The sequence below is a fragment of the Vespa mandarinia genome, chromosome 6 (genome assembly GCF_050613455.1).
Source record: "Vespa mandarinia isolate Hongniang chromosome 6, ASM5061345v1, whole genome shotgun sequence".
NCBI lineage: Eukaryota > Metazoa > Arthropoda > Insecta > Hymenoptera > Vespidae > Vespa > Vespa mandarinia.
Window position 1 is genome coordinate 6,582,501 of NC_140815.1, and position 16,682 is coordinate 6,599,182.

A 16,682-nucleotide genomic window follows, 5' to 3' on the forward strand; every position below is an offset into this window, starting at 1 on the left:
ATTCAGAGAAATAAAATACGAAAATAGCGTCGAACGGTTCAACAGGAAAGATATAAAATTTTTCTTAGATCTATAAACCGAGGATTATCAAAAGGATCTATCGATCATTGGCTTCCAAATATCTCACACATAAATAAACAATTGTAAAGAGCAAAATCGTATTCATGAATCAATCAAAATCTTTCGGGGAAAGTATTTTCGGACATAGATACACGATGCTCTTATCGTTTACCCTGATTGATCACTTCTTCGATACTCCTTATTTTACGTCAACCATCGATCGCAAACGAAATCATTCTCAATAGATAAATATTGAAAAGTGAAAGGGAAAGAAGAGTGCGATCAATGAGAACGTCGAATTACTTTTGTCGAATATTCTTTAATGCTCGAGGAAAGTTTTACGAAATTTTTTAATTAATTTTTAATCATCGAACCACCAACGAATAATAATCGTTCGAGATATCAAAGAAAAGCAAGGACAAATCTAAAGAACTATACGAGTATACATGCGTTTCTAAAAGGGTCTAGCGCGCTACAAGCAGAGTTTTCGATCTCTGAAAATAGATCATTCGTCGCGAGAAACGTCGAGCAATGTACAACGTACCTACCTACCTACGTACGTACATACATACATACATACTTATGTACATACGTATATAAATATGTATATATCTATGTGTACGTAAATCTACGTCAGAAGACTGAAAGATAAAGGCCCTAGGAGCGGAAAGTTACCAGAAACGTGTGTATACATATATATACATATACATAAATATATATACATATATATAAATATATATATACATTGATATATTCATATATATATACATACATATATATATATATATATATATATATATATATACACATGGACAAGATTAAGGGTTCAGAAAGAAGAAAAAAGGATAGAGATAGCCTGTCGACTCGTATTGCTTTGCTTCGTAGAAGCGATTGCCGTAACACACACACACACACACACACACACACACACACACACACACACACACACAATCGCACGTAGCCTGATCGATATATGGAAAAAAAAAGAAACGCGGGAAAAGTTACATTTACAAAAAAAAAAAAAAAAGGAAAAGAAAAAAGAAGAAAAAAGGAGAGATAAAAAGAAGAAAAGTTGTGAGATTAAAAGTTGTATCATTGAAAAGAAAAAAGAAAAAAAAATTATCACAAAAAAAAAAAATCGTTTGCCATGAATTTCTAAAATATCCATATAGCGTACAGTTATAGCAAATAACTTTTTTTTTTTTTTTATACTTAACTACGTATAGATTTTTATACTTCGTAAGTTAAACGAAAGTAGAGATACGTTATACTTCGTCTTGTAAATGTCATTTTAAAAAGGGGGTAGTAAAAAAAAATAAACTACGAATCGGGCAAAATTATCGATTCGTATTGAACTATTAAGCCGAGTAATACGTTGAGTACTTAAAGTAACGACAAAGGAGTTACGTCAAACGGGGAAATAAATTTTCGTATAGCTCGAGGACTATTACTGTATATAAGAAAGACTACATGCATATGTATATAAATACATACATACAAATATACTTAGGTATGTGTTCGTGTGTTAACGCACGTAGGCGAGAAGCCTTGCGTCGTTCGTCTTTATCAATTGAGAGAAGTAGACGCGAGGTGCCATCATTGAAAGTATCGAAACGCGGGAAATTTGAAAACTTTTAAATCGTTCCCTCGTATTTTCTCCTTTTACCGACAATCCTCTCCATCGGAGAGGATACATTTTTTTCTTCTCGATTCGTACAAAGAAATACAAAGAGATAATGATAAAGATAAAAAACAAAACAAAAAACATAGAGATAGAGATAGAGATAGAGATAGAGATAGAGATAGATAAAGAAAGAAAACGGATAAAATATATATATGACTAACTTTTGCGAAAAAGCATTGATTCGACGTCCTGATTTGCGTCAGAGTAAAGCTTCTTCCAACGGCGTTGGTCGTTCTATAGTCGTCCGTTTTATTTTTACGTTCAACTGCGAAGAGTCTCGTCTCGTTACGTTCTCGTCGATCCCGCACGTCTATTCGCTCAAAGAATCGAGGCCGAAACGAACGTCGCGATTGCGACGTCTATCCCATTGCTTACACTCCTTACGTTCCTTCGCGCGGTCGGCATGCGTTATCCCTCATCCCTCACCCCTCACCGCGCACAACTCCATCCCACCTTTATCCACCCCTACCGTGACCATCTGTCTCTTTCTCACTTCATTCTTACACGCGCGCTCGTAGAAAACGATCATTCAACTCGGTAACCCCTTTGATATTTTACCCTCGTTAAAGCATCTAGCGAAAATTTTGATTGAATATTTCTTTACCGTAAACTATTTGTATTTATATATAATGTAATATTTTTTACCTCCCCTACACACACACACATACAAAATACACACACACAATCTCTCTCTCTCTCTCTCTCTCTCTCTAAAAAGCTTGTCGAATAAATTATATGTGTAATAGGTATGTAGCTAAAATAAAATTCAATTAAAGGCTTTTAAAAGAGATAGATAAATTTGATAGAGAGAAAAAAAAAATGGACGATGATCGGTGGTAAAGAGAAAAAGGATTCGTCGAAGAAGTTAAAGGATAAAAAAAGATTAAGACTTAAGACAATATCGAGAAAAAGGAAAACACAAAAGCTGACTACATACTGTATTATGTATGTATATACGTATGTGCGTATATCTCTGTCTTCTTTCTTTATCTATCTCTTTCAGCCTATCGAATACCCGCCCGTTTGCCTCCCCACCCCTCCTCCTCTTTCAACCCAACGTTCCTTCTTTCGCCCCTTCCACTCCGTACTAAGAAGAAGATGCAAGCGCGTATGCATGTATTTTCCATGCATGTATTTCTTAAACGAGAATAGAGACTCTTAATATATCGCGAGAAGTTGTTAGCGGAGACGTGTACGATCAGCTGGTTAAAAACAGCTGTGTATCCGTACGTCCGTCAACTCCATTCGTCGAATGCTTTTCGTCTGTTTCGAGAAAAATTGAAACGTCCCTCATACTCTTTTCTCTCTCTCTCTCTCTCTCTCTCTCTCTCTCTCTCTCTCTCTCTTTCTCTCGCTCACTCGTTCGTTCGTTCGTTCGCTCGTCTCGTTGAAGGCATCGTACATCGCCGTTGTGAGCCCCATGCAACCATTGTGTGCACGTTGCCGTGTAAATCTCCTGTGTCCTCCTCCGCCCCCTACCTCTCCATGTTCCTCCCCCTAACCCTCGGCCACCTAACCCCCCACCATCCAATGAAGCCTTTACCGCACATCTCCCACCAAAATCACAGTCGTTTCCCCTCAACGCGCTATCGTTACGACAAACTAGTGTAGTAGTAGTAGTATCAGTAGTAGGAATACAGTAGTAGTAGTAGTGTAGTAGTAGTAGTAGTAGTAGTAGTGTAGTAATTGTAATAGTAGTACTGGTAGTAACAGTAGTAGTAATAGTAATAGTAGTAGTAATAGAGATAGTACTAGTAATAATAATAGTAATAGTAGTAGTAGTAGAGATAATAGTAGTAGTAGTAGTAATGTAGTAATATAGTAGTAACAGCAGCAGCAACACATCAGCAGCGCAGCAATAGCAACAGCAGGAGGCATGGTCGATTGTGTATGGCCCTGATAAACAAACGGACTGACACACGACTTATGCACGCACACATACCTACGTACATATAAATACATACATACATTACATATATACACACAATACATACACGCACACATACATACATACATACGCACGCTTATGCACTCATTCACACTGCTGAAACTCTCTGTACACTTCTTACAAAGAAAATTCTAATGTACAAGTCACTTTTATATTCCATTGCGAACACGTGTGTGATAGAAAAACTAAGAGATAGAGAGATAGAGATAGAGATAGAGATAGAAATAGAGAGAGAGAGAGAGAGAGATAGAGAGAGAGAAAATGAAAGCGTCGTCGCAAGGGGTTGCTGAGAGACGGAAAAAAACGACTCTAGATGATGAGAAATATAGAAAAATAGAAAAAAAAAAGCATTAGTTTTGATAGAAAAGAAAGATAGATAATGAGATAGATAGATAGAGAAAGAGAGAAAGACAAATAGATAAATACATATATATATATATAGATAGATAGAAAATTGGAGGGGAAAGATGTTAGAAAAAAGTTTCAAGGATACAGTTTGATAACGTCCGTGTCCATACGTCGTTTTCCAGCGCTGGGGGACGACATATTTGTCGGCTGTTATTGGCAAGTAAGAGCCCTTCGTACCCGAGTCCTTGGATCAGCTGTGCCACCCGATCGTAGCTCCACGCACGAAGGTCCTCCACGAGAGTCCGCTACGTATCCAGCGCGCACCACGGCTTCGTGAACTCACGGGTAAACGCTCCTCCTCCTCCTCCTCCTCCTCCACCACCGCCACCACCACCACCGACTCCTCCTCCGCCTCCTCCTCTTCTTCTTCCTCCAACGCCGCAACCGACTCCTCTTCTTCTTTTCTTCTTCTTCTTCTCCTCCTCCTCCTCCTCCTCCTCCTCCTTCTTCCTCCTCCACAACCTCCTTGTCGTCGTCGTCGTCGTCGTCTCCTCCTTTTCACGGTAACGCGCCGCACTCTGTCCGTCGCACCAACAACGCTTCTGAATATCGAGCAACGAGAAAGAAAAACAAAGACACGCGCACCCAATAATCACCGTACGACGTCGACGTCTTTGTCGTCGTTGTCTTTGTCGTCCCCGTGATCGTCTTTGTCGTCGCCGTGATCGTCGTCGTCTTTGTCGTCGTCGTCTTCGTCGCCGTTGACGTCGCCGTTTTGGCTTTCGTTTTTACTATCGCCGATCTGCCAACGCGATAGAGAAACGCTCGAATAAACACAACGACGCGAGAGATAGATACACTGTTGCCTGCCAGACGACGACGACGACGTCGTCGTAAAACTGACGACCTCGCCAAACTTGCTGGCGGCTATTATCTTCTCTTAAATGAGAAAATATAATACCCTTGACGGTGGATTAAAGTAAACGACGCAACGCGACTTTAACAAAATAGACTGATCCTCCGAACGTCAAACCGAACGAACTAACGTCCGATCGTCCGTCCGTCCATCCATCCGTCCGTCTGTCCGTCCGTCCGTCGTTCGTTCGTTTGTTCGTTCGTTCGTCCGTCCGACCGATCGACCGACCGACCGACCGACCGACCGACCGATAGATAGATAGATAGATAGATAGACCGAAATTACTCAACGTATCGTATATCTTCCCTTTGTTCCTCGCACACTCCTAAACCGTTCGAGAGAGGACTTCTCTGTAAGCTTCAAAGAATCATTTCGTTCTCGGCTACGAAGCACGAGCAAAACATGACTTCAAGTCGCACGAATGCGTCTCCTTCAACGCACGACAACAAAACGATATCCCTTTCCTCTATTCTCTTTTTTTTTCTTTTTTTTTATTTCTCTCGCGCTCACTCGTTCGCCCTCCGCCTCTCTCGCTACACCACCGGCTTGTTCTTCTCACTCTGTCTGTCTCTTTCTCCCCTCTTTTTCTTTCTCTTTCTCTCTCTCCTCTCTCTCTCTCTCTCTCTCTCTCTAACACTCCTTCACACCCACCACGCACAACCTGTCAACCTACGGACGACTTCACTGCATCTGCGATACTGCTCTCTCCTCGACGTACTGGACTCTCCTTCTTACCCCTCCCCTCACGTCATTCCACTCTCTCTCTCTCTCTCTCTCTTTCTTTCTCTTTCGCTCTGCCACGACCTGTACGTATTTCAACTAATTCCCGTAAGATGGCGCTCGAACCGTTCTAGTCGCCATCTTGTTTCAACAGAGGCGGGCTTTTCAAGCTTCTCGGTTATATCGATGTTGACTAGATTCTCGAAATTTTTTACACCTTAATTTTACTGACAAATAATTTTATCCATTCTACTTAACGATATTTTTATACGATATTTCTTTTCATTTTATACACGAAGAAACGTTTGATTTTTTTTACGATAAGAATCGAACATTTTAGGTATGATAACGGTCTGACTAAATACTTTTAATAAATGATGAGTAATGAAAAAATGATGATGAATTATGCAAATGTAATATATATTTTTAATTTAAAACGTTCAATGACTTACCAGAAATAGTGGAGAAATTGACTTCAGCACGATATGGTGGAAAAAACACGTTTCCGTGTATTTTCTCTTCAGATTGAAAACAATTTATTTATATTTGATCTCAATTGAATACCGTAGAATGCATTATGTTTCATAGCGTGAAAAAAATCAATCGATTGAAGATTTTGTAAGCAACAATATTGCCAAATAAACGCCCATTTCAATAACTAATGTAAAATCCATCATGCATTACATTATGTTATGTTATATTAGCGACGTTAAATATGTATCAACGTTTAGAAAAACGATAAACAAAATAATAACATTACGTATAACATGAAGATAGATAAGAGTCTCGCTTAGCTTGTCGAATGTTCCAAAATGGTTGAACGATCCAAACTGAAATCAAAATTTTATGATTTTTGTTTTATTAACGTACGAATAGTATCGAAAGATTGAAAACATGATTACACAACAGATGTAATTATTTATTTAAAAAAAGTATAAAATTTACTGAATTAGAAAATTTTTATATATGCATGTAGATGTTAGAAAAAATTTCACATTACATTAGAGAATACAGTGTTACCTGATACATAAATAATTGCATTTCTATGGTAAAATACAATACATAATTTCTTAACATGTTAATGTTAATTCATTTTATTTCCAGAAGAAATATATCGTATTTTTTCACTACCTGCGTTACATTATATTATTAATTATATAAAATCAGTCAAAATCGTATCGAATGATGTAATGATTTTTCTACGTTTAAATTATATAAATGTATTAAATATCTTACTAAATCGTTAACTTTAAAGTTTTTTCTTTTTTTTTTTTTTCTCTATATATATATATTTCTATCTTGTCTACAAGTATTCTATATAATATTCTAGTTAATATTAAGCAACTCATTTTAAACATAAGAAGCAAATATTGCACTTCGAATAATATCCTGAATACTTGACCTGCAATAATGTTTCTCTTCATAAAATTAAATAATTTCTAATTTTTATATGCAAACTACTTGGTATACTTACAAACGATTTTATGAATATTATGTAATGACAAGATGTATGATGGAGAATTTAATTATTAGATTAAATTGACTTAGCACGAAATTTTATACTGATATCTTTTCCCTTAAGTACTCGACCCAACGTGCAAACTACGTTATAAAGTGTGCAAATTGTATTAATAAAAATGTGACATATTATGTATTATGAAAAAGCTGCTGTTATATTTCGTGATTATAATTTCAATTCTAATTTTGTATATTATATAATATATAATTGTATGATTAAATGCACGATTGTAAAGATTAAATATAGATAATTGTCTGATAATGATATGTACTATAATAAGACGAAACAGATTCTTTTCTCAATAAATGAAATTCCTAGAATACAACCAAGTAAATTACACGGTCTATTTTTATATATTGCCTATTAAAAAAGTCATTGCAAATTTAAAAATACTAATACCATTTATAATTCTATAATTGCACATATAATGCAAAACAATGAATAAATAAGAAAATACATACTGATTTCTAATTAAGTCAATCTAATACTTCAAGAAATTGATATGAATAATGAAATAATTCGTATATAAATTAAAATGATCCTCGTATACTGTTCGTTTCTTTTTTTTCTTTTTTTTTTTTTATCCGATAATATATAGAATCTGAAAAATTTTCTCTCAATCATATTAACTACAATAATAAAAATTTTTTTATGAAAATTGTATAAGTTCTATAAAGATCTATAATATTAGTTATACAACTTCATTTTCACCCTGTGTCTGTCAACTTATTGGAAGAAAAAATTTGTGCTTTTTGACATTTTTAAATAATCCATTGAGCAATTGAATCTATACTAATTATATATCACACTATAATTATATACGCGATATTGTAACTTAAACTTCGTAAAGGTAGACTAAAAATCCCAAATATTTGGAACAATAAATAGTTTTGGCATATAAAATTTATGGTTAAAGTATTATCAGTCGTGTCCGTTATTATCCTGTGAATACTGAAAAATCTATAGATCTGTTCTACTTGTAACAAATAAAAGTACTTAAGATGTTTATTCCACAGCTGCTTTTCGGGCAAATGCTGTGAGTGACAACATCTCATTGGGATCGGTAGGAAGCCGCGAGAACTCAATTTCTTCGCTAATACTGTGTTCTGGAATTCATGATTTTAACATAACATATAGTTTTATGAAAAAAGAATATTTGCTGATGATAAATAAATTTTGATAAAATAAAATGAAAATGATATTTACCAGATGGTTCGATCGGCCACTGTTTATGAGATGGTGCATACAGACATAATAATGCAATAGTATAAATGTTCCACATCCCATAAACTCCAGTGAAAAAGGCAGATGTCATTTGTAATTCTATTTCCTCATCCCATTTCCATTGTCCTTCTGCAACCTATTTCAAAAATATACAATAGCTTGTTTTCATAATGATCATAAGATAACTTTAAAAATATATGTATAATATATATGTATATGTAAAAATATTCTATAAAGAATCAGTTACCTGACCAAGAATAAATCCGATAACTGTTAATGAAGCACATAATAATGTAGCAATCATTAAGAACTTGAAACGATATATCACACCTTCGTAATGTAAACGACGTGCCGAGCTCATAACTGGTAGAGTAGCTCTTTTTGCACTTATATTCATAAAGACTTTCCATATCATATAAGTTAAAAATATTAAATATACACCAGCTGATATTCCAGCCAAAATTATAAAAGATAACTATCATTTATTATATAAGGAATAAATATTTAAAATGAATTATAATAAAACTATATAGTTTTGAGAGAGAAAGGATACTGCCATTTTAGTACCAAGATCTGTGACCCATATTGAATAGAACGGATTTCTTAATTGTACTCCACGTTCACACATATCAAAGATAAACAATGATAAGCATCCTATACCCACAGCAGATAAATGACGCCAATAACATTTTAAAGAATTTCTTTGGTCACCCTCCTAAACAAGTTTCATAATATTTAAGAGAAAAAAAAAAATAAAAAGAAAAATTAAATTATAATTTTCAATAAAATTATGAATAATAATATTTCAAACGCACCTGAATCTGATGTAGTATAATGTAGTATCGCATAAAAACAAAACAAAAAATAATTATAATAAATGCATATTTTGGGATAAGAGAAAAAAAAGTCATAATTATGTGTATACAAAAGAAAATGATTGTTACCATAAGATGTTCCCCGGCAAAGACAAGCCAAAAAGATAAAAGCGTTGCATAAAATATTCCTTGCCTGATATCACCCAAAAGAAGCATAAATGGCATATCATATGCAAGAGTTAAATATTCCACAGGCACTGTAATAATTAATATATTATCTTATACTTATTAATTTCATATAAATGTAATTACATATTTGTATGAGCAATTACATACAATTTAAAAATGTTAATGCCATTCCTAAAGCCAAGAGCATATATTCCAAAAGGGCAGGTGATCTTGATAACATATGAACTCTTCTCCAATACCATATCAAAACACTGACTACAATTGGGAAAAAAACAGTTTTAAGGCTTACCCATACTTTTGTAAATCCACCATTTTGATTAATGGCCTGAAATGAAACTAACACTATATATGATATTTAGAAATATATTATAAGATAAAGTGTAATTATATATGATGCATTGCTTACAGTAAGCCACAGATCTGTTATATGTCCTAAACCTTGATTAATGTTCCTATCAGTATCAGCAGGAATACGAATATTCAACAAATAATAATCATGAAACAACGATCCTAATTCAAACAAAGGTACAACATTGCAATTATAGTTATATTGTTCCATTGCCTGCAAATAAAACAATGTTAATGGATAGATCATAAATGGTTGACTTATTTAAACAAAAAAAAAAGATTAATTGTTTACATCATCGATGCTGCAATCCAAGATCCTTTCTATTATAGAAGAAGCGTATGGCTTCCATGCACCATCTGGATCTTCTTTGTTCCTATAAGCAAGTCTTGAATCCAGAGTTATTTTAGTTCTAGGTGCTATCATATGTAAAAAAAAGAAATTATTAGAAAGTATTACGTATATAGGTACATATCCATGAATACATATATATATATATATATAAAATTAACTTACCAATTTGAATTTGACTGTGATATACAATATCCACCTGTAAGACTCCTATAAGATTTTGTTGCCATCTAGAATAATCCAATTGCAAGCTACTACGTGGAGAAGGCATCTACAATATAATTCAAACATAATAAGTTCTAAATTCTTAAAATTTGTTATTCCATTAAAATAATAATAAAATTCTTACCTGAAATGTATAGACCACCTGATGTGCTTGATGATGGCTGTCCAAACTAAAATGATTTATATCAACATGAGTACAAGAACCTTTACCCCTTGAATAAAACCATTTTCCTGCGCCAGGTTCAGTTCCATTAATTCGTATATCCTTACAAGGTGTACTTAATATATTTTGACTTGTAGCAGGTGTTGGTGCTGAAAATAATAATTTTTATAAATAAGAATGAACACATTGCAAACTATAAGAAATATTTTGAAAGAAAAATAAACTTTCGTCATTTTAAATATGACTTTAATGTTAAATAATGTCGAATAATTAAAAAAAAAAAAAAAGAAAAAGGAAAAAAAAGAAAAAAAAAGAAAAAAGAAAAAAAATCAAATCATATTAACAAAGGAAAAAAATCTAATATCATCACATCATCAAAACAATAGACTTAAAATTATCTGCGATGTTCATTGTTCTGCGAAAATAAAATGTATTATTAAAAAAAAAAAACAAAAAAACAAAAAAAAAACAAAAAACAAAACAAAACGAGAATTATCGTCATTTAAAAGAATAAAAAGTAAAAATAAAAAATTTCAAAAATTTTGTTTACATCGACAATGCGATCCCTTTTAAATGCGTTTAATGAAACGAATAAAAATTATTACTCACCTATTAGGCCGCCTATTAAAAAGCAAACGATTTGTGCAACGATTAATAATATTACCAATACCGAAAGTTTCTTGCCGCTTAAATTTTCTATAATTGTACCCTGCATTGTCTTGCCGTTTTATTACAGTAAATCGTTTCAATAGGCAAAAAGCTTTCCTTTATGCATAAAATCGTATCGAACAGAAGCGTTTGCCAAGAACTTAAGTTTATTGGCCCCTCCATTTACAGGACTCCAAGCAAAACCGGCGCAATTCTATTTAAACGTCTTTCGTGATTGGTCAGTTTAACAATTTGCAAAAGAAAAAACTAAAGAAGAGGAAGAAGAAATAAAAAGAAGAAAAAAAAAGAAAAAAAAAAAAAAAAAGAAAAAAGCAAAAGAATATCTAAATTTTATTCTTTAAAAAGGAAAAGTATCTGTAAGGATTATTTACATTTGTATCAACGACAAAATCGATTAATTATATCGAAAAGTCACTTGTAATTATTTAAAATTTATTTTTCCACGAATACAATGAAAAAGGCGCCAAATCGAACATTTTAAAAATATTACTCCAATTATTTTCTTCGATTTTATCAAACTTTTTATCATAGATAAAAATCTAGAAAATTGATTGTGGAGGGGGATGGGGTGCGGTAGAGGTGTGGTGAGGAGAGAGGTACAAATTAGAAATAACTGCGTTATAAACGAAGTGTCGAAAGCATCTTACGAGTCACGCATGAGTATATAGCTAATTGGATTAATATAGGAACGATAGTTGTCCAGAAATAGTATATATCGGTATATATTATATATACACGCATACGTAGTATATGTGTATATATATATATATGTAGTTCGTTGATAGGAAAGTTACTGGCGCGACTTATACTCTCGTACGCGAGAGTTTTGTCCAGATCGGACGAAACGAATCGAGCCTAGAACTTGCTTGCAGTTTATAGTCCTTGCAAGAATAACTTCTGAATCAGTTATTCGATTATCAGAGCTACGGAATGTTTGTTGCTTTGATTCGAAAATCATAAATTCCTTTTTTTTGCAATATGCATTGTCCGGATTAGTTCTTTTTTTTTTTTCTATACTCAAACGTGAGCCTGTCCGTACGGTTTTGATAGAAAAATCGGGAAATACTATAAGACATTGTCTACCTTAAATGTGTCCATCGGTTTCTCTTCCCGTTCTTAGTCTAATCATTATCACAAAATGTTATGTGACGTACCGATGGATGCAAATGGAAATGGGAAGCGGGATTTTCCACGTGTAGGTTACCGACGAAAAGTTGATCCAGATGTAAGTGAGGTAAAGTAAAATAAATTTTTCAAATCGAAAATTATAAGATCATTATGTTGACAGAAAATCACGGATGATGATTCACGAGTATATTGATTTTTTTTTCTTTTTTTTTCTTTTTTTTTTTTTTTTTCTTAACCTAATAATCTTCATTAAATTCAAATATATATTATTGAGATTTTTTTTATATATATATAAACTTTTCTTTTAATAAATCATACCGATTGTTTAAGTTACGATAAGGAATATTAAGATCCAAAATCCTTCGTTATCAATGTAGTTTTCTTCTTTCTCCTTAGGATGAACCAAAAAGTGTAGATTTGGATTTTGTTTATGACGATGCTGATACACATGCCAATGAGATCGCTGAATTATATAGCTATACTGAACAATACGAGTTGCAACTTAATCTTAAAGTAAGATTATATAGATTCAATTGTTTGTACAATTGAGTATATATATATATATGTATATATATATATGTATATATATATATATATATATATATATCGTTTACTTTGTATTATAGGCATTTGAAGATCAAATGGAATGGTATAAGCTATGTCCTTGGTGGCAAAAGTTAGATGCATCTCAAAAAAAATCAGTTGTATATAAATTGTTAGATCAGTTGGAAGTATCCAATAAACAATTAAGGATGAAAGCTGCTCGTTGTATTTTATATTTAGTTCAAGGCTGTTGGGCCGAGGTACAATCTGACAAAGAACAGCAAGACTGGACAAGAAAAAATGTTATGTTGCTTTATGAAGCTGGTGTCTTTCCAGCATTTGTAGAGCTTTTAAATATTGAAATTGAGTAAGTTTTAATTTATATTTAATAAAATAATTATAAATTGTATTTTAAAATATTTTTCTAAATGCATTTTAGAAACAGTACAACTGCTAGCTTAGCTATGAGGAAGTTAGCTGTTAGTCTTGCAGATTCTGTTGACTTGAGAATAATTCTGTCTGTTTTATATATCATCACCGAAGTTATGAGGGAAGAAATAAAAAGTAAAGAGTACAGTGTTTATGTAGATTATGTTGAATCTTTTAAAGAGGAACTTGGTAATTATCAAAGGATACAAATATAATTCCTAATAAACCAATTATTAGTTTGATTATTTCTTTCAGTAAATCCATATGGTGAGGAATTACTTATCGTAAAACTTCTTGGTATGGTGACTTGTTTTTGTAGTGGATCTGCGCCCCATTTTCCTATAAAAAAAGTTCTTTTACTTTTATGGAAATTAATATTAGTTTCTTTGGGTGGTATCGATACGCTCAGAGAATTAAAGAAAAAATATAGAGAGGAAGCTGGTCTTGATACAGAACAAGAAGATACAATAGAAGTAGCAAGAACTATGAGGGCTAGTTCTCCTCCTGCTAGTGCACCAGATTTAATAGAAACGCAGAATCAGAAATGTAATAAAAGACCTCTTAGACGGGTTAGTCTCTGTTATCTTATCTATTATTATATAAATTTTATCTCACCTTTGATTATATAAAATAAAATATTTTATAGAGTTTAATGAAGCAAAGTTCATTAGACGAGCCAGGCTTAGGTATGGAGTACGAGGGTGGAGAACCAGGAAATAATGCTGCGACAAATGAAGGTGAAGGAGAGATGGTCAACCTCATAAGTCAACCAGGTATTCCTGGTTGGAATCAAACTTACTATGAAGATCAAAATAATCAATCTCAATTAAGGCCTTACACTCCACAGATGAACAAAGGGAAAGATAAGCTACATTATTAACTTTTACAATAGTCAATATTTAATTTTTTAAAATGATTGTTTTTAATATATTTATTTTTATCTTGTAGGTCTACCTTGGACACCAAAAGTAAGACAGAAAGATGTTGATACGTTCCTGGAAGTGTCCAGACTTAAATTCGTTGGTTATAAATTACAAGGAGATAGAGAGAGTTTAGCTGGTTTACCCCAACCAATACATGAGGGTGTCAACACGCTTAAAAGAGTAAGCTAAACATTCTCTTTGTGTAACGTAAGATCTAAAGAACTGATTATTATACGTACACATTTTTAGCATATGTATACATCTTTAGCTGAAGTTCAAATTCAAGAGGAGGAAGAAATAGCTAGAAATCCAATGAGCACTCCAGAACCTCCTCTTCGTCAAACTCCAACAGAAATTTTATATCAGGCCATATTACCCAATCTTCCACAGTACATGATTGCATTATTAAAAATTTTACTTGCCGCTGCACCAACTAGTAAAGCTAAGACGGATAGTATTAATATAATGGCCGATGTTTTGCCAGAAGAAATGCCGTATGTTAAATATTTTTTTTATAACGTTTTACGTAATTAATATAAATTATAATTTTACAATAAATTGAATAATTTTGTTTTGTAGAATGACAGTTTTGCAGTCAATGAAATTAGGAAACGATGTTAATAGACATAAAGAAATCATTGTTAAAGCAGTTTCTGCTATTTTACTTCTTCTATTAAAACATTTCAAATTGAATCATATATATCAATTTGAATTTATGTCCCAACATTTAGTATTTGCTAACTGTATACCTCTTGTGTTGAAGTTTTTGAATCAAAACATTCTATCGTATATAGAAGCAAGACATGTGTAAGTTAAATATCATTTTTTTCTATAAATCTGTTTACTATTTTTTGTAATTGCTTTAAATTCATTGCAGAATTCCTCTTTTGGACTTTCCTATGTGCGTTATTGGCGATCAACCAGAACTAACGCCTGAAAGTCTTGAAATTGGGGACAATCAAACGTATTCTTGGCGTAATATTTTTTCATGTATTAATTTATTAAGAATTTTGAATAAATTAACCAAATGGAAACACAGTAGAATTATGGTAAGTTAGAGACAGAGAGAGAGAGAAAGAGAGAAATATTTGTAACATTTTTAATAATTAATATATAATTAAAAAAAATTTAATTTTCATTCATTCATAGATGCTAGTGGTTTTTAAATCAGCACCCATTTTAAAACGTACATTAAAAGTAAGACATGCTATGATGCAATTATACGTTCTAAAATTGTTAAAAATGCAAACTAAATATCTTGGACGACAATGGCGGAAAACGAATATGAAAACTATAAGTGTAATTTATGCAAAAGTTAGGCATCGTCTTAACGATGACTGGGCCTATGGTAATGGTAAGTCATTCAATTAATTTTATTGTTCCTTACATAGGTTCATTTTTTTTCATATATGCATTTCTTTATAAAATGCATATGTTCTTTCATAGATTTAGAAGCACGACCATGGGATTTTCAAGTTGAAGAATGTGAATTACGTACTTGTGTTGATCAGTTTAATAATCGACGATATTCCAATGCTCCTAAAGACGAAGAATTAGAACCCGTTGATACGTCTGTTACTTCTGTACTTGGAACGAACGTAAAATTAACAGAAGAATTCAAACAGCATTACGAATTATGGTTACAACAAGAAGTGTTTCAAAGAAGTATTAATTGGGATGAACTGTTAGATCCTGAAGCTTGTGAAATTTAAACTTTGAATAAGTGTAAAGTATAAAAATAGTATTTTCATCAATTGATAGACCTGGATCAAATTTTGACATTTTTACAAATCATATACTACTGTGAAAAGTGTTCAAAGACATTGCCATATCAACATTTGATTATGAACTGATTTATTTTTAATTTGTATACGTTGTAATGGATGGCTCTAATATAGCAAATGTTTATAGAATAAACTAGCTAATTTTAGAGTGAATGTTCATAAATTGCAACATAAGTTCTTATTTTATGTTTCTTTATTTATATTTATCCATTGTATTATTTATGCAATCTCTAACGTTGATGGCAACAAAATTTATTTCTTGAATACTAATTGATAAGTGGGTATATTATCCTCTTCTCTATATGTAATTATTAAACATTAAGAAATTATATTACAATTTATCACTTCATATTTTCACATTATATCATCTAGCTTTATATACATTTATTTATAATAACGCAACGGATATATTTCCCGATATACAATATGTATTATACCAAATTGAACTTTCCATATTTTATATGAGTTTTATATGTACCCACCTTTTCCATTATAACAGTGACAATATGCAAAATTATAACGTTTTAGAACATTGATGTTCAATTACAGAAACTTAATTAATTCAGTCCATTTTTGTTTATTGCAAAAAAAAAAAATAATAAAAAATATATAAATTTTATTGACTTATATAATCCAAATGTAATTGATCTTTTTGTATAAAAAAAAAAAAAGAAAAAAAAAGGAAAAAAAAAAGAAAG

At 32.3% G+C, this 16,682-nt stretch overlaps 3 protein-coding genes across 7 annotated transcripts in view; 1 reads left to right on the forward strand and 2 right to left on the reverse strand.

The window, feature by feature from the left end:
- Positions 1 to 4,419, reverse strand: part of UbcE2H (ubiquitin conjugating enzyme E2H) — a 27,366-nt gene extending 22,947 nt beyond the window's left edge. Inside the window, exon 1 of one of the 3 annotated variants that reach the window (XM_035864877.2) lies at positions 4,186 to 4,419. In XM_035864877.2, the coding sequence (XP_035720770.1) occupies positions 4,186 to 4,238 (53 nt within the window). In that variant the 5' untranslated portion in view covers positions 4,239 to 4,419. Of the gene's footprint in view, positions 1 to 1,905; positions 2,139 to 4,185 lie in introns of those variants that run through there. The other 2 variants (XM_085657601.1, XM_085657602.1) reach the window with 2 other exon arrangements.
- Positions 4,420 to 6,916: 2,497 nt separating this feature from the next.
- Positions 6,917 to 11,347, reverse strand: wls (Wnt ligand secretion mediator). The gene is made up of 12 exons (XM_035864865.2): positions 11,118 to 11,347; positions 10,470 to 10,657; positions 10,286 to 10,391; positions 10,064 to 10,188; positions 9,830 to 9,985; positions 9,571 to 9,748; positions 9,364 to 9,491; positions 9,235 to 9,240; positions 8,973 to 9,134; positions 8,667 to 8,894; positions 8,402 to 8,555; positions 6,917 to 8,301 (listed from the first exon to the last, which is right to left on the reverse strand). The coding sequence occupies exons 1-12, from the start codon at positions 11,221 to 11,223 to the stop codon at positions 8,201 to 8,203; spliced, it is 1,638 nt and encodes a 545-aa protein (XP_035720758.1). The 5' UTR covers positions 11,224 to 11,347; the 3' UTR covers positions 6,917 to 8,200.
- Positions 11,348 to 11,822: 475 nt separating this feature from the next.
- Strip (striatin interacting protein) lies at positions 11,823 to 16,681 on the forward strand. 3 transcript variants are annotated; one of them, XM_085657600.1, is made up of 12 exons: positions 11,823 to 12,402; positions 12,702 to 12,818; positions 12,932 to 13,215; positions 13,288 to 13,466; positions 13,533 to 13,846; positions 13,924 to 14,138; positions 14,224 to 14,380; positions 14,450 to 14,694; positions 14,780 to 15,007; positions 15,078 to 15,249; positions 15,350 to 15,554; positions 15,647 to 16,681. In XM_085657600.1, the coding sequence occupies exons 1-12, from the start codon at positions 12,316 to 12,318 to the stop codon at positions 15,910 to 15,912; spliced, it is 2,469 nt and encodes an 822-aa protein (XP_085513726.1). In that variant the 5' UTR covers positions 11,823 to 12,315; the 3' UTR covers positions 15,913 to 16,681. The 3 variants fall into 3 exon arrangements, with proteins under 3 accessions (XP_085513726.1, XP_085513724.1, XP_085513725.1); XM_085657598.1 differs by having other exon boundaries at positions 11,825 to 12,411; XM_085657599.1 differs by having other exon boundaries at positions 11,826 to 12,411; positions 13,924 to 14,132.
- The last annotated feature ends 1 nt before the right edge of the window (position 16,682 follows it).

Coding starts and splice junctions, on each gene's coding strand:
- wls (XM_035864865.2), bottom strand. CDS start 11,223: ATGCAGGGTACAATTATAGAAAATTTAAGCGGCAAGAAACTTTCGGTA. Junction 9,986..10,063: donor TGGATTGCAGCATCGATGAT/GTAAACAATTAA, acceptor TTTTATTTGCAG/GCAATGGAACAATATAACTA. Junction 8,302..8,401: donor GTGGCCGATCGAACCATCTG/GTAAATATCATT, acceptor CATGAATTCCAG/AACACAGTATTAGCGAAGAA.
- Strip (XM_085657598.1), top strand. CDS start 12,316: ATGTTATGTGACGTACCGATGGATGCAAATGGAAATGGGAAGCGGGAT. Junction 13,847..13,923: donor ATAAAAGACCTCTTAGACGG/GTTAGTCTCTGT, acceptor AATATTTTATAG/AGTTTAATGAAGCAAAGTTC. Junction 14,381..14,449: donor GTGTCAACACGCTTAAAAGA/GTAAGCTAAACA, acceptor ACACATTTTTAG/CATATGTATACATCTTTAGC.